The sequence below is a fragment of the Phyllobates terribilis genome, unplaced genomic scaffold, assembly GCF_046119375.1.
Source record: "Phyllobates terribilis strain yellow unplaced genomic scaffold, ASM4611937v1 Scaffold_3__8_contigs__length_932513732, whole genome shotgun sequence".
Classification (NCBI taxonomy): domain Eukaryota; kingdom Metazoa; phylum Chordata; class Amphibia; order Anura; family Dendrobatidae; genus Phyllobates; species Phyllobates terribilis.
The window spans coordinates 64,218,625-64,236,078 of record NW_027362763.1 but is presented as its reverse complement, the minus strand read 5'-3'; the positions used below and the strand labels follow the sequence as shown (position 1 = coordinate 64,236,078).

The following is a 17,454-nucleotide window of genomic DNA, read 5'->3' as shown; positions in this document are numbered from 1 at the left end:
AAAAGTGAACAGCTCTTCGGAGTGTCCAAGTGTGGGATCAGTAGTCTCTGGGCACTCGGCATGGTGGTAGGAAGGAGGATCAGGGTGAGGAATATGCAGTCCAGACTCACGGCTACTGAGACTTGACCGTGTGGAAGACAGGGTGGTGGTGGTGATGGCTAAGAAACTGGAAGTATTATATGCTATCCAACCAATAACCTTTTCACACTGCTCTGTGTTCAATAGTGGTGTTCTGCGGTCCCCTATTAATTGGGACAGGAAGATCGAGCGAGAAGATGTGGGTGTTGTGGCACAATTTCAGATTGCCCACGGCCTCTGCATGCACCATCACCATCAAGTTCAGTTCCCAGTCCCTTGCCCATTTTAAATGGAGGACGATATCTTCCATGCTCACTACAAATGGCTGAATTTGGAGCGAACTTATATGTGATCCGTGTGACGGACAAACCACAGTTTTAAATAGCTGGTCTGTAAGTAACTATTTTTAACAGCAAACTGGTGTCAATAGCTTCACTGACACACTGAAACAAAATTTCAATGGAGGCCAGAAATGTCAATATTTCTAAAAATAAAGTAATTATGGCCACTCGTTTTTCTTTACTTAGCTGCTTTTTTCTTGCCATAATACAAATTCTAACAGTCTATTCAGTAGGACTATCAGCTGTGCATCCACCAGACTTCTGCACAACACAACTGATTGTCCCAACCCCATTTATAAGGCAAGAAATCCCACTTATTAAACCTGACAGGGCACACCTGTGAAGTGAAAACCATTTCCGGTGACTACCTCTTGAAGCTCATCAAGAGAATGCCAAGAGTGTGCAAAGCAGTCATCAAAGCAAAAGGTGGCTACTTTGAAGAACCTAGAATATAAGACATATTTTCAGTTGTTTCACACTTTTTTGTTAAGTATATAATTCCACATGTGTTAATTCATAGCTTTGATGCCTTCAGTGTGAATGTACAATTTTCATAGTCATGAAAATACAGAAAAATCTTTAAATGAGAAGGTGTGTCCAAACTTTTGGTCTGTACTGTATGTGATCCGTGTGACGGACAAACCAGTTTTAAATAGCTGGATTTTTAGCGCTGTAATATGGAAAGGACCTGGCTGTATTCTCCAGTGCCAGAAAGCTAATGGAGCAGAAAAACAGTGTTCTCTGGATTGCTTTTTAAGCAAATAATCAGGATTAAAATAAAAAAAATATCCTGGTATACCTACACTAACTAGAAACAAGGAAATCTCTCCCTGACACAGCAGCAGCTCTCCCTACACTGTCTGATTCCGGAGTGACTGTGACGAGCACGGCGGCGCCATGTCTGATATAGACCTGATGACGCTGTGCGGCCAGTCAATCACTATAGTGCCACAACCAACATGGCTGCGGCATTACAGTGTGTGGCAGACAATCCCTGCATGTTGATTGGCTCTCTAAAGAGTGCCAAACATGCAGGGAGGGGACCCGAGCTCCCTCCAAGCAACCCCAGAAATACTCAGAGAGCACCGAGCATCTCAAGCAGTAGCGAGCATGCTCGCGCATCACTAGTCTTTAGTTTGTCGTGGGGTTTGACTAGTGCTCACCCTGTCCATTCCATATCTAGAGCCAAGCTCTAGGGACATTCAGGGCTTAGATTCCTGCTCGGCGATAGGTGTGGAACCAATATAGGGATGGTAGGGTAGGCATGGTGATATTAGATCTGCCTAGGGGTCTCCACTCCCCCCTTTCCCTAGTGCTTGGTCTTCCTCCCCCTCTTCCCTTCGTGTTGCACTTAGTCTTTCCCTCACCTTGCGTGACAATTGTGTTCCGAATATGGACTGTGACATATGCTTGTGTGAACTCATCCTGATGAGGAGGACTGACTGCAGGACACGGAGAGGAGAATTTTTAGTAACCTGGAAAAAATAGAAAGCCCCCAGTTATTTGGGAGAAGCGTCTAGTATCTGAATGATCGTGTCACCGACAGGTAGTGATGCACCGCTCTGACTGTTATCCCAACAAAAGGCAGAGAGGACAGTCTGTAATTGAGCAGGGGTCATCCTCTTTTGTTTGGATGGCAGGACCCTTTACTAACACAGTCAGCATTTATTTACTGGTGCAAAAGAACCTTGCCTTTTGTCTTCTGTCCGCCCGACTACAAAAGCCTGGTGCGTGGCACAGAGCGAAGAACGAGTTCTCAGAGAGGACCGTGCGCGTCAGCCTGCCCAAACGGCCCTAGTCACTTTATTGCATGTGCCCTGTGTCAGTAAAAGAATTCCCATCAGACCAACAACTACGACCTGCACTCCCTGCACTCGCCCGGCTCTTCTGGCTTAGAGGCCTCCTGTGGCCTGCAGCGAGATCATGCCCTTTCTCTGCACAGCTGTTACCCTGTTCCTATCAGTGTCCAATCCGGTGTGCAGACCTTAGCCAGAGTTATAGAATGTTTACCTATGTCAAAAACTGCCTGGCACTCTGTCCACTACCCAGTGTGAGTGAGTCACCAGTTTCCCTGCACCAGAATGACTGATTGCAGCAGCAGTCCAAGAAGCCTCAAGAAATTTCATTGTCTCAGTCAACATTCATCATCTCACTCCCCCCTCTCTTATGCTCAGTCACTACAGGAATCGGACGCTGCCTAATCAAAACTGGACCTGTACTCCAACCAGGTGCTCCAGCTGGAGACATAGTACAACAGCTTTGTTAGTGTGGTGAACCAGTCCCTGAATGTATTTGAAGTGGGTACCTCTCCTGCTGCAGAGATGGTGTCCTTCAGATTGGTCAGGCACTGAGACGTTACCGCAGATAAAGTCGTATGAAAATGTTGTATCCTTTTCCAGTGGTTCGCATTACATCCTGGTTGTCTCCTCCCTCAGAAGGCCCCTGATTTTTCAGTTTTCCATGACCATGACTCTCCCACTCTAGTGATGGCTTCTCTCTAGGACCCATGGATAGACACGTGGTATCCTTGGTAAAGTCTGTGTTTGAAGCTGAGAGCTCAACCTCTGTGTCCAGATTCTGCCTTGGCAGTACACTAACACCAAGGCATCCCTCCGGGGAGCCTACAAATGAGTTTTTGGACCTCGCAGAGCAGATTGCCATGCAGGTGAGTATCTCTGTTTTCTCTCGCTTACAGATCATGACTGTTCTATCCAGGTCTCAAACAACTTTTTAGTGATCTGACGTGTTCTTTGGCTCAAGTCATGGTGCGCGGTCCTGCATTCATCCCTTTCAGGGCTCCAGCCTGTTTGGGACCATGATGGACAAAAAATAATCTCGGATGCCACAAGAGCACCCCTCTTCCACAGGCAAGTTTAAACACCCTGCTAGCAAACAGAGACAGCATGAGTTTTGTCTTTTTCGCAATATTCTCTTCTGTCCACCAAGAGAGGCCACTGCCTCCCACAAGATGAAGAAACCTTCCTACAAGCCAGTTCTGTCCTGGCATCCATGTGACCAGTCGGAAAATTATTTTAGTTCCAGAGTATTCTCCTCTTCCAGGTTATGTGGACCTCGCCGATGATGGGGCTTAGAGACGTGCTCTTCTCCTACCACATGAACAGAGTGTTTATCTTTGCGACCCTTCACTAAGCCAGTGACGAGATGCAGAGGAAGTGTACAATGGCCAACGAAGACAACAGGATCCGTGATGGAATTCTCTATTTTTCCACGCAATGTTTTTTTTTCCAATCTTGTCCTTAACGGTCTCCCTCATTGGCTTCCGTTTTTTTCTCCTCACTTCTCCGATCAGGCGTTATTGTTCCTGTTCCTGTACAGAAGCTCTTTACAGGTTTTTATTCAAAGCTCTTTGTCATGCCCGAGAGGAAGGGCTTGGTAAGACCCATTCTGGACCTGTACCTTTGACCAAATGCACCAATTACGCTGCTTCAGGATGGAGTCTCTATGTTCTGTTGTATCCTCCGTGTAACAAAGGGAATTTCATTGCTCAGAGGATATCCAAGACTCCTATCTCCAAATTCCTATTTTTCCAGCTCGCCAAAAGTGCCTTTGTTTCGCAGTTCATCAGTCTCACTTCGAGTTTGTAGTATAATCACCCACAGGCCAGAGTTTCACATTTATGCCCTAAGGTAACTTTTAACCTTAATGAGGGGCTCCTTCTATCCATCTCTCTTTCATCTGTATGTTATCTTTACACAAGTTGGACACGTCGCTGATGGCCTCATTTAGATGTTCAGACTCTGTTTGACCTTCTGAAAGGATCTCGTTGAGGTCTCTAAGGCTTCCATTACTTGCTGGATATGTTCTGCCATTCTGGAAGTGTGTCCGGCTAAGGACAGAGTGCCTCCGCCGAGGGTTAAATCACACTCCACCCGGGCAGTGGGGGCCCCCAGGACCATTTGCCATCAGTCTTCTGTCCTGCAGCTTTGTAAGGCTGTAACTTGGTCCTCTGTCTACACATCTTCAAAATTCTACAGAGTTCATGCTTTTATGATGGCTGACATGAGTCTGGGTAGAGAGGAGCTGGAAGAGGCAGTCGGCCGGGTTACGGCCTGAGGGATTTTACTATCCCTTGGTTACCTTGGTTCCTCTGGCGTTCTTCTATTTCCCACCCTTGGGACTGCTTTGAGATGTCCCATGGTTTCCTGTGTCCCCCAATGCAGCGACTGGGAAAGAAGGACTTTTGGTACTTAGCATGAAACCTCTTTCTCATGGTCTTCATTGGGGGACACAGCATCCGCCATTATGGCCCTTCGGGATCTTTTATTTCCATTGCGGCCTATGACTTCCATAAAAGGTGGACATGACCGTTCCCCGTCCTGCCAATGTCCAGTCTGGAGCGGCGTGTAAATGCCAAAAATCACAATATTTCAGCGCAGCCGTCGAGTTGTGCACAAATATTACAACATGTTGAGGTGTTTCCGGCAGATTTCTGGCACAAGCATCTTAGAGAATCGCCCCTTTTATCGCTAACCGTTGTTTTTTCGCAGCTTTTCAGCAACAAAAGTCAGAAATCTTTTAAAAAGTCACATATTTGTCTATAAAAAGAGAGGTGCGAAACTGAAAACGCCTCCAGAGCCCTGACGGCAGGGCGGCAGGCGCAAAATAAATGTGATACTTGGTAAAAGTCACCTTCCATGAATCTAAAACATCTGATTAAGTGTCCAGAAAAAAGATGAAAAAAGAGTTAATGGAGAGACAACTAAAGTGGCGCAAAAGGTAGAGAAAATAAGACGCAAATACAAAAGACACTAAAAAGGCGCAAATGACTCCAGAAGGCGGAGAGACCCCATGATGGATCGGGCTGCAGCTAGCGGCACTCACACACTGACAGCTGCGGCCTCCGGCCAGCAGAGGGCGCCGTGCACATCACACGCCTCTCATTCTGCGCCGCTCGCTCTCTCCCTCCGGCACAGCGCGACTCTATCAACCACAACAAGCGGCGGCGGGTCGGCGTGATCCCGGGGCGGACAGATTACCGGACGCTTCCAGTGTCGGAGCCCGCACACCGCAGCCATGCCGCGCATTATGATAAAGGGAGGCGTGTGGCGGAACACGGAGGTGAGGAGGAGGAGGGCGGAGCGGGGACACGGCCGGGGGAGGCCTCCATGCTGCCGGGGCTCTGCGGCCTGCGGGCTCCTCACAGCCGGGTCACACAGAGCGGCACCGGGCAAACAGCTGCTGCAGGGGGCGGAGCATGCTGGGACTAGTAGTCCTTCCTCTGGTAGAAAAGCATGCTGGGACTAGTAGTCCTTCCTTTAGTTATTACACCATGCTGTGACTAGTAGTCCTTCCTTTAGTTATTACACCATGCTGTGACTAGTAGTCCTTCCTTTAGTTATTAGAGCATGTTGGGACTTGTAGTTCTTCCCCTGCAGCACAGCCTCTGCTGTAAGGACATGCTGGGACTAGTGGTTCTTTCTGCAGCACATCATCTGATATTAGAGCATGCAGGGACTAGTAGTTCTTCCTCTGGTATTAGAGCATGCTGGGACTAGTAGTTCTTCCTCTGGTATTAGAGCGTGCTGGGGCTAGTAGTTCTTCCTCTGGTATTAGAGCGTGCTGGGGCTAGTAGTTCTTCCTCTGGGAGTAGAGCGTGCTGGGACTAGTAGTCCTTCCTCTAGTAGTAGAGCATGCTGGGTCTAGTAGTCCTTCCTCTTGTAGAAAAGCATGCTGGGACTAGTAGTCCTTCCTCTGGTAGAAAAGCATGCTGGGACTAGTAGTCCTTCCTCTGGTAGAAAAGCATGCTGGGACTAGTAGTCCTTCCTCTGGTAGAAAAGCATGCTGGGACTAGTAGTCCTTCCTCTGGTAGAAAAGCATGCTGGGACTAGTAGTCCTTCCTCTGGTAGAAAAGCATGCTGGGACTAGTAGTCCTTCCTTTAGTTATTAGAGCATGTTGGGACTTGTAGTTCTTCCCCTGCAGCACAGCCTCTGCTGTAAGGACATGCTGGGACTAGTGGCTCTTTCTGCAGCACATCATCTGATATTAGAGCATGCAGGGACTAGTAGTTCTTCCTCTGGTGTTAGAGCGTGCTGGGACTAGTAGTTCTTCCTCTGGTGTTAGAGCGTGCTGGGACTAGTAGTTCTTCCTCTGGTGTTAGAGCGTGCTGGGACTAGTAGTTCTTCCCCTGGCATTGGAGCGTGCTGGGACTAGTAGTTCTTCCCCTGGCATTGGAGCGTGCTGGGACTAGTAGTTCTTCCCCTGGCATTGGAGCGTGCTGGGACTAGTAGTTCTTCCCCTGGCATTGGAGCGTGCTGGGACTAGTAGTTCTTCCCCTGGCATTGGAGCGTGCTGGGACTAGTAGTTCTTCCCCTGGCATTGGAGCGTGCTGGGACTAGTAGTTCTTCCCCTGGCATTGGAGCGTGCTGGGACTAGTAGTTCTTCCCCTGGCATTGGAGCGTGCTGGGACTAGTAGTTCTTCCCCTGGCATCGGAGCGTGCTGGGACTAGTAGTTCTTCCCCTGGCATTGGAGCGTGCTGGGACTTGTAGTTCTTCCCCTGGCATTGGAGCGTGCTGGGACTTGTAGTTCTTCCCCTGGCATTGGAGCGTGCTGGGACTTGTAGTTCTTCCCCTGGCATTGGAGCGTGCTGGGACTTATCTGAACTCTGCCATGAAAGAGTCTGCTGGCGTCAGGGCATGCTGGGAGTTGTAGTTTGAAAACACAGAGAGGTAAATTAATATTGTCGCCCCCTACAGTCAGGTTATAAAAATAACTTTTTCCAGCCTTCAGAAGATATTCGCTTCTGAGAAAGTAAAGTGACGGCCAGCATGGCCGTTGTCACCGCTCACAACACTTTCCCGGGATGCTGAGAGGTAAATGTATGTGTCGTGTAACTTCTACTTCCCTCCCCCACTACAGACGGGCCATTCAGGGGTCTACGAAAGCAGAGTCAGACCAGATTCACACATGAAATTGCAGCAGAACCACATGCACGAACTATCAGGGACTTGATTTTGGGAGGGAGTTGGAGTTTTCCAGGATGAGAAAGTTCTGGCTACTTTCAGAATCGGCGCCACCACTGACCATGGACTGTGTGTGGTATTGCAGGTCAGCTCTGTTTACTTCAGTGGGGCTGAGTTGCAGTACCAGATACGACCCGTGGGCAGGAGTGGCGCTGTTTCTGGTGCTGGGGAAATATAACGCAGACGCAAATACGCAAAACAATTGTGGAGCTCTTCCTGGCGCCATTCCTCTGTTGTTCCCCCTGGAAATTGGTGAATAAGGAGTTGTCACTACACGGACAGACACTGACAGCGTCTATTGGACACTCCATCCGCTTTGTGAACGTATCCTGTAACAGTAACTGCAGCTGCCCACACAAGCAGGTCCATCCCATCCCGCACCGGTCCGACGAGACCGGAACCCGCAAAAAACATCAGTCGTTCAGTAACCTAATTTCTTGCAATGTCTTGAGAGACAGATCTGCCGTCTCTTCCACATCTACTATTCACAAAATAATCTGTCTCTCAAGACATTGCAAGAAATTAGGTTACTGAACGACTGATGTTTTTTGCGGGTTCCGGTCTCGTCGGACCGGTGCGGGATGGGATGGACCTGCTTGTGTGGGCAGCTGCAGTTTATATAGCCTCTTCTACCGGGGAGTAAGGCTGCCCCCCATGTTTTATGCAGTGTGCTATTGTATATTTATTTTTCTTTATATTTCTTTTCACAGGATGAAATCCTCAAGGCGGCTGTTATGAAATATGGCAAAAACCAGTGGTCTCGTATTGCTTCCTTACTGCACAGGAAGTCGGCCAAGCAGTGCAAAGCCCGCTGGTAAGGTGGTCCGTGTAGTAAAGACATTACTGGCGTAGAGAGAAGCATAAAGCTGCCAGCTAAAAACTGTCCTCTTCCTCCCCCTCAAATGACAGGTACGAATGGCTGGACCCCAGCATCAAGAAGACAGAATGGTCACGTGAGGAGGAGGAGAAGCTGCTGCACTTGGCCAAACTAATGCCCACCCAATGGAGGACCATTGCCCCCATCATCGGCAGGACGGCCGCCCAGTGCCTGGAGCACTACGAGTACTTACTGTGAGTATCGCTGTGCACGCAGGAGCGCGGTAACTCTGATGGTGGGTGTATAGATAGAAAACGTGCACTGGAAAATAGCCTGGAGCAGCTATGTATACAGGGTCTCCAATTTCTATGCCCTCTGGAACATCTTATCAGGTCCTTCTCCTTTCATCTGCACTGATTTTTATTACGTCCCCAATGTTGCTGCCAGTACTTAAAGGAGTTGTCCACTACTTTTACATTGATGCCCCATCCATAGGATAGGGCATCAATGTCTGATCGGCCGGGGTCCCGCACCCGGCACCCCTGCTGGTCAGCTGTTATCGGTGGTGGCGGCCACTGGCCGGAAGTACTTACTTGTGGAGCTTGGCCGTCTAGCTGTAGTGGCTGTCGCGGGGTACTGCACATCCCCCTTTTATTCAATTCAATGGGAGGCGAATGTGTAGTACCATAAGGTGGCCACTACAACTAGACGGCCAAGCTCCGCAAGTAAGTACTTCCGGCCACCGATAACAACTGATTGGCAATGGCGCCGGGTGCGGGACCCTGGCCAATCAGACATTGATGCCCTATCCCATGGATGGGGCATCAATGTATAAGTAGTGGATTACTTCTTGAACCCCTTCTTGACATGTGGCTTGCTTGAACATCACATTGGGAGCAGTTGTATGGAGCAGGTTGAGAATTTTAAAAAGGAAATACAAGGTTTCAGAAAAAAGGTTCTCTGCAAAATTTTTCATTTTCTCTGATTTTTCTCTTTACATTTTACTCAAAAATATACCTGTACATTGTTGTTTTATTCTATAAACTACTGACAACGTCTCCGAAATTTAAAGCTAAAAATGTTGTACTTACTTGCAGCAAATGAGAAATTGTCAAAATAATAAAAAAGAAACCGTGCTTTCAGACCTCAAATAATGCAAAGAAAACAAGTTTAGAAGCAGCAATGCTCATGTTTTAACTCGGGAAGAGTTCAGAAATCAATATTTGGTGGAATAACCATGATTTTTAATCCCAGCTTTCATGTGTCTTGGCTGCTTTCCACCAGTCTTTCACACTGCTTTTGGGTGACCTCATGCCACTCCTGGCACAAAAATTCAAGCAGTTCTTCTTTATTTGATGGCTTGTGACTACCTGCGGTTGCTGAGTGACATTGGAATAAGATGACGGTCGTCCCGGTCAGTGGAGAATCGCTTTCGCCCTCTGCCGGTCTGTAGCTTTGTTGTCCCCAATGTCTGCTGCTTGACCTTGTTGTAATGGACTTCCATCTTCTAACTTTTAAGGATGGAAGCAACATGACGCTCACTGTATCCCTATCTAGTAAAGCCAGAATTGAGCCCTTCTTTTTCTCACTCAAGACTTTTCTTTTCAACTCCTTTGGCATGGTTACAAGTTATTTTTTTCATTCAAATTACTTTTGGGCTCTTCCTAGCACTTGTTTTGCCATCCAGCTTGTCCTATTGCAAGAGGATTGTGAAGACCATAGCAGTGTATTTTATACTTTCCCTCGTTACATAAGATTTGGTTCATGTGATGATCACCTAATCAGAAGCACATTAAGTAGAATGAGGAGGACGGTGGTTGGAATTCAACTGACACTGGAATGGAATGGCTGTCAGACATGGAGAGAAAACTGGGCAGTGGTCTGTTAATAAATAAATATATATATACACATATTTAGCCGAGTGAGTCTTTACTCGCTGTCATCCTTGGTTCAGATCTTCTGCTTTTGAATGAAAGACGACACCGTTCTTTAAAAACAAATCAGTCCAGTTTACTTGGCCAGCACGGCCTTGAAGACAGGTAGGATTACAGGTCATATAACGACATTCAAGATGTTAACATGCAGTCACAGTCCTCAGACAGTGCTCCTCACAGTGTGTAGCAGATCTAGGGGAAAACTGCCTCTGGACTGACACGTAGGGAAGCTCCTGCTGTACCCCACGGCTCCCACTGCCCGACTCTTAACAGGGACCACCTCTCTTCTGAGGCTCCCTAGTCCTGACACGTCCAATAATCCCTGTAGGCTGGAAGAGGCCAGAATCCACAATGACTACTTTAGTATGGACTATACTGTATTGTGCCCGTTGCTGTCAATCCTCCTCCAAGTAATATAAAACTGTGACTGTGCTGCCATCCTATGGCCGTCCTATAAATAACACAAATCTCCTAAAACAGCTTGAGAGGGGAATGGGACTCTGGACTCCTACCACCCCCCTCACACACTCATTAAGTATTTGGTGTAGAAATTGTTGGTGCACGTGTCAGGCAATGTCAGAAATTTCTGCATCTCAGCAGGAAGAACGAAGCGTACAATAAACGCTGAAAGAATTCTGCACCAAATCTCCAAAGGAAAAATAAGCAACATGTGCATTAGACATCGGGATTCTCATTCACTTTGCTGGCATCAGATAACCCTACAGGTTTTTTTTGACAAATCTACACCGAAAAAAAGCGACAAATCTGCAATGTGTGCACAGGCCCTTACGATACTTATTGCCTACTGTGATTATGGGAGAGAGAGAGATTTTTTTTTTTCCATTGCACTGGACACGTTTCTAGTCCTAACAGTTGTATCGATCTTCCCTTTTTAGAGACAAGGCCGCTCAGAGGGACAATGAAGAGGAGGCGGCTGATGACCCTCGGAAGCTTAAACCTGGAGAAATCGACCCGAATCCCGAGACCAAACCTGCCAGGCCTGACCCTGTGGATATGGATGAAGGTATGTCAGTTGTACCATTGGATTCTGGGTGCAGGGATAGTGCAGTGGCCACACTACAGTCATGGCCAAAAGTATTGAGAATGAGACAAATAGTAATTTTTCCAAAGTTTACTACTTCATTTTTTGTAATGGCAATTTGCATATACTCCTGAATGTCAAAGAGTGATCAGCTTAACAGCAATTACTGTACTTGCAAAGTCAATATTTGCCCAGAAAATGAACTTTAACCCCCAAAACACATTTCAACATCATTGCAGTCCTGCCTTAAAAGGAGCAGCTAACATCGTTTTAGTGATTGATCCATTAACACAGGTGTGGGTGTTGATGAGGACAGGGCTGGCGATCAATCAGTCATGATTAAGTAAGAATGACATCACTGGACACTTTAAAAGGAGGCTGGTTCTTGGTATCATTGTTTCTCTTCAGTTAACCATGGTTATTTCTAAAGAAACACGTGCAGCCATCATTGCACTGCACAAAAATGGCCTAACAGGGAAGAGTATCGCAGCTACAAAGATTGCACCTCAGTCAACAATCTATCGCATCATCAAGAACTTCAAGGAGAGAGCTTCCATTGTTGTCAAAAAGGCTCCAGGGCGCCCAAGAAAGACCAGCAAGCGCCAGGACCGTATCTTAAAACTGTTTCAGCTGCAGGATCGGACTACCAGCAGTGCCGAGCTTGCTCAGGAATGGCAGCAGGCTGGTGTGAGTGCTTCTGCACGCACTGTGAGGCAGAGACTCTTTGAGCAAGGGCTGGTTTCAAGGAGGGCAGCAAAGAAGCCACTTCTCTCCAGAAAAAACATCAGGGACCGACTGATATTCTGCAAAAGGTACAGGGAGTGGACTGCTGAGGACTGGGGCAAAGTCATTTTCTCTGATGAATCCCCTTTTCGATTGTTTGGGACATCTGGAAAACAGCTTATTCGGAGAAGAAGAGGTGAGCGCTACCACCAGTCTTGTCTCATGCCAACTGTAAAGCATCCTGAAACCATTCATGTGTGGGGTTGCTTCTCAGCCAAGGGAATCGGCTCACTCACAGTCTTGCCTAAAACACAGCCATGAATAAAGAATGGTACCAGAATGTCCTCCAAGAGCAACTTCTCCCAACCGTCCAAGAGCATTTTGGCGCCCAAAAATGCCTTTTCCAGCATGATGGAGCACCTTGCCATAAAGCAAAGGTGATAACAAAATGGCTCATGGAACAAAACAGAGATTTTGGATCCATGGCCTGGAAACTCCCCAGATCTTAATCCCATTGAGAACTTGTGGTCAATCATCAAGAGACGGGTGGACAAACAAAAACCAACAAATTCTGGCAAAATGCAAGCATTGATTATGCAAGAATGGACTGCTATCAGTCAGGATTTGGTCCAAAAGTTGATTGAGAGCATGCCAGGGAGAATTACAGAGGTCTTGAAGAAGAAGGGGCAACACTGCAAATATTGACTTGCTGCATTAACTCATTCTAACTGTCAATATAACCTATTGGTACTCATAATATGATTGCAATTATATTTCTGTATGTGATATAAACATCAGACAAACACTAATAAAAACCAGAGGCCAGCAGATCATGGGAAAATATAATTTTGGTGTCATTCTCAAAACTTTTGGCCATGACTGTATGCCTCTGTCTAATGGATGGTGTATTGTCTTCCGACCACAAAAGAAAAACAAATCTCTTTTTATGCTGGTGTCACTCTCGGGTCAGGAGATGTGCGGCCGGCCCGGGCATTGCCATCCGACATCGTACCGATTATCACATATTAGCATGTACTACATCCTCATAAAACAAAGCCTGTAACTAGCTGTGACGTAATGGAGAGGTTGCAGCCTGAATCTTAGTGTAGTTCCTCGGGGGGACACAGGATCCACCTGGGTGCAGCGTATTAGCCCGTGGTTCCTGTGTCCCATAATGAAGGCTACAAGAAAGAGATTTTACAGTCAGTACCAACGTGTTTTTTTTTTTTTTTTTAACAAAAGGTGACCACCGATCATAACTTTCCTGCCGTAGGCTTTACGTATCTATAAAATATGCAACCTCCCCATCACTTGAACGACCGCAATGCCTCTTGTTACAGATGAGCTGGAGATGTTGTCCGAGGCCAGAGCGCGTCTCGCCAACACCCAAGGGAAGAAGGCCAAGAGGAAAGCGCGAGAAAAGCAGCTGGAGGAAGCCAGGTCTGTAGATGATTTCCTAGCAGGTACCGTCCTGTATTTCGCCTTTATGTTGTAGGCGCTGCTGCCAGTCAGACTCCGATGCCCGAGCTCGGTAGGATCCATTTATGCTGCATTTTGCAGCATTCGCTTGTTGCATGCAACTCATGCAGCTGGTAAACCTCCAATGTATCTATAGATTCTATTTTATGGAATAACACTGTTATTTTATAAAAAAAAATATTTGCATACATATATATATTTTTTTATTTTTTCAATTGGAGCCTATGGATGTTGGATCCCATTTTTTTTGTTCCAACATATACCTGTGAAGAGCACAGAAAAACAGTGTGTGAAAGCAATGATCGCAGACAAATCGTCACGTAGCTGAGTGCCGGAGGCCGTCTGCTGCATATCCAATATATAGTATAGTATAAGCCCCCACTTTATGTACAGCAGTGGCCCCCACCATGTGTGTGTAGTGGTTTTCATACTTCATGGCCTGTTGATTCTCTTTCCATGCACGCTCCATCCAGCACAGCGGATGTTTCTGACACATTGGTATTGTCAGGCTCTGACCTCCAGAGATATACACGTGCGATATACGAGGGACATAAAGCGATATAACCGCGTCCTGACCCGTCAGCGTTTCTGCTTTGTGCCCCCTCCCCGTTGTGTCTCTAAACTATCTCTCGTGTCTCCGCTGCTTGTTTCTGACCATTGTGTCGCTCCCTGTCAGACGTTTGGCCGCTCTTCAGAAGAGGCGAGAGCTGCGAGCGGCCGGGATCGAGATACAGAAGAAGAGGAAAAAGAAGCGCGGAGTAGATTACAACGCCGAAATCCCGTTCGAGAAGAAGCCGGCTCCGGGCTTTTACGACACGTCGGAGGAGAACTACGACGCCCTGAACGCCGACTTCAGAAAACTGCGGCAGCAGGACCTCGACGGGGAGCTCCGATCGTAAGTCGCAGAAGGCCGTCTGCTCGACCTTATCACACGTAGCCATATTTGTACTCACACATAGAAATAATACTTCTCTCCAACTCGCTGAGGCTTTAAGACGTGAGGATTAGTGATGCGTGCAAGTGCTCGTTACTCGAGGGTGCTCAGATACACAGAGTATCGCCGGTGCTCTAGTGAAATGTTCGAGCCCTTGCATGTTTCGCGGCTGTGTTTGTCAGGCAATCCCGCATGTTTTGTGGCTGCGAAATGTGGTCGCGGGGACTCGACCATGTCACTTGAGCATGGGTGATACTCGGTGTGTACCCAAGCACCCTCGGCAAACTCAAGCAACTGAGCGCTCATCACTAGTGAGGATCACTTAAGTAGGAGTCCAACTTCTGTCCAGCCAGGAAGGGGAGATGAAGATCGTCTCTTCTGCCAAACAGAACGGGAACTTATGCGTGTTATTGGTTTCTGGAGCAACTCAGACACTAATGGCTGATGGGGGGGCTCAGACGTCTGGTTAGAGGGGTTGTCCTAAGCTATCCCCTTTTGAACACAACTATATTACATTATTTTGTCCCCAGAGAGAAGGAAGCAAAAGACCGAAAGAAGGACAAGCAGAATATAAAGAGGAAGAAGGAGTCGGACCTGCCGGCAGCCATCCTCCAGACGACCGGCGGCGTGTCCGAGCTGACGAAGAAGAGAAGCAAATTGGTTCTGCCTTCACCCCAGGTGGGAGGATTAAACGTTGATGGCCTGGAGTAACGTTACTGTGTTTCCCCCCCGAAGTCTTTGGATTTCGGCACACTCTAGTCACATAAAGGTGACATCTTCCTACAGGGATGAGCATTTCTTTTTCTTGCAGTCTTTGTACTGGAATCTCAGAGATATCCCAACCATTGGCTTTTATATTGGAAGTATGGACTCTCGTAGTCCAAGTTTTGAAAATGGCCTATAGAAGAGCAGAGGAAGAGGCCGGCCGGGCATGCACATATAAAGTTTATAGGAGTCACAGAACAGCCGGGGAACGTCATGTCTCATAGACTTTGGGAATTGGACTGCAGCATGTGCGCTCTGCATGCACTTTTCTTCCGTCACTGGGCGCCACTTACAAATACACCAAAAATGTCAATGGTCAGAATTTCACTTCCGCCGTGGTAACTGAATGTAGCTGCTGCCTGTCAATACACAGCTTAATTGCACGAAGCCCAGTTCACAATTTACATTTTGCCAAGACGTTCATTGATCTGTTCCCTAGCTGGCTTTGTCCACTAGGTGGCGCTGTATGCACAGTACAATTACATTTAATATGTAGGTTTCCTCTTCTCTAATGTCAAAACTACATTAATACCAGGTATTTTACAATTGTACTGTTGTCTCTTCTATTAGATTTCCGATGCTGAGTTAGAAGAAGTTGTGAAGATCGGACAAGCTAGCGAGATCGCCCGGCAGACAGCCGAGGAGTCTGGAATCACCAATTCTGCATCCAGCACCTTATTATCTGAATATAATGTGGCAAATAACAGCATCGCCCTCAGGACGCCCAAAACACCGGCGGCGCAGGACCGCATACTGCAGGTAACAAGTATGATGTATGTCGGGCGGGACTTTATACACCGGGGGGAGAGCGGAAGGAGCCGGATGTTATGCACTGGGGGGGGGGGGGGAGTGGAGGTGGCCGGACGTTATGCACCTGGGGGGAGTGGAGGGTGCCGGACGTTATGCACCGTGGAGGGTGCCGGACGTTATGCACCGGTGGGGGAGTGGAGGGGGCCGGACGTTATGCACCGCTGGGGGAGTGGAGGGGGCCGGACGTTATGCACCGGTGGGGGAGTGGAGGGGGCCGGACGTTATGCACCGCTGGGGGAGTGGAGGGGGCCGGACGTTATGCACCGTGGAGGGGGCCGGACGTTATGCACCGCTGGGGGAGTGGAGGGTGCCGGACGTTATGCACCGCTGGGGGAGTGGAGGGGGCCGGACGTTATGCATCGGGGGGGGGGGGGGGAGTGGAGGGGGCCGGACGTTATGCACCGGGGTGGGGGAGTGGAGGTGGCCGGACGTTATGCACCGGTGGGGGAGTGGAGGGTGCCGGACGTTATGCACCTGGGGGGAGTGGAGGGTGCCGGACGTTATGCACCTGGGGGGAGTGGAGGGGGCCGGACGTTATGCACCGGGGTGGGGGAGTGGAGGGTGCCGGACGGTATGCACCTGGGGGGAGTGGAGGGTGCCGGACGTTATGCACCGGTGGGGGAGTGGAGGGGGCCGGACGTTATGCACCGCTGGGGGAGTGGAGGGGGCCGGACGTTATGCACCGCTGGGGGAGTGGAGGGGGCCGGACGTTATGCACCGGGGGGGGGGAGTGGAGGTGGCCGGACGCTATGCACCTGGGGGGAGTGGAGGGTGCCGGACGTTATGCACCGGTGGGGGAGTGGAGGGTGCCGGACGTTATGCACCGGTGGGGGAGTGGAGGGTGCCGGACGTTATGCACCGGTGGGGGAGTGGAGGGTGCCGGACGTTATGCACCGGTGGGGGAGTGGAGGGTGCCGGACGTTATGCACCGGTGGGGGAGTGGAGGGGGCCGGACGTTATGCACCGCTGGGGGAGTGGAGGGGGCCGGACGTTATGCACCGTGGAGGGGGCCGGACGTTATGCACCGCTGGGGGAGTGGAGGGTGCCGGACGTTATGCACCTTGGGGGAGTGGAGGGGGCCGGACGTTATGCACCGGGGGGGGGGGGGGGAGTGGAGGGGGCCGGACGCTATGCACTGTGGAGGGGGCCGGACGTTATGCATCGGGGGGGGGGGGGGGAGTGGAGGGGGCCGGACGTTATGCATCGGGGGGGAGCGGAGGGGGCCGGACGTTATGCATCGGGGGGGAGCGGAGGGGGCCGGACGTTATGCATCGGGGGGGAGCGGAGGGGGCCGGACGTTATGCATCGGGGGGAGCGGAGGGGGCCGGACGTTATGCATCGGGGGGGAGCGGAGGGGGCCGGACGTTATGCATCGGGGGGGAGCGGAGGGAGCCGGACGTTATGCATCGGGGGGGAGCGGAGGGGGCCGGACGTTATGCATCGGGGGGGAGCGGAGGGGGCCGGACGTTATGCATCGGGGGGGAGCGGAGGGGGCCGGACGTTATGCATCGGGGGGAGCGGAGGGGGCCGGACGTTATGCATCGGGGGG

General features: G+C 49.4%; 1 protein-coding gene across 1 annotated transcript in view; it reads left to right on the top strand.

The window, feature by feature from the left end:
- The first annotated feature begins 5,315 nt into the window (after positions 1 to 5,315).
- The window catches only part of CDC5L (cell division cycle 5 like), a 49,090-nt gene continuing 36,951 nt past the window's right edge, over positions 5,316 to 17,454 (top strand). The window contains exons 1-8 of the mRNA XM_073673943.1: positions 5,316 to 5,498; positions 8,112 to 8,215; positions 8,311 to 8,472; positions 11,049 to 11,176; positions 13,258 to 13,357; positions 14,073 to 14,291; positions 14,861 to 15,008; positions 15,666 to 15,854. Coding sequence (XP_073530044.1) covers positions 5,454 to 5,498; positions 8,112 to 8,215; positions 8,311 to 8,472; positions 11,049 to 11,176; positions 13,258 to 13,357; positions 14,073 to 14,291; positions 14,861 to 15,008; positions 15,666 to 15,854 — 1,095 coding nt within the window. The 5' untranslated portion in view covers positions 5,316 to 5,453. The remainder of the gene's footprint in view (positions 5,499 to 8,111; positions 8,216 to 8,310; positions 8,473 to 11,048; positions 11,177 to 13,257; positions 13,358 to 14,072; positions 14,292 to 14,860; positions 15,009 to 15,665; positions 15,855 to 17,454) is intronic.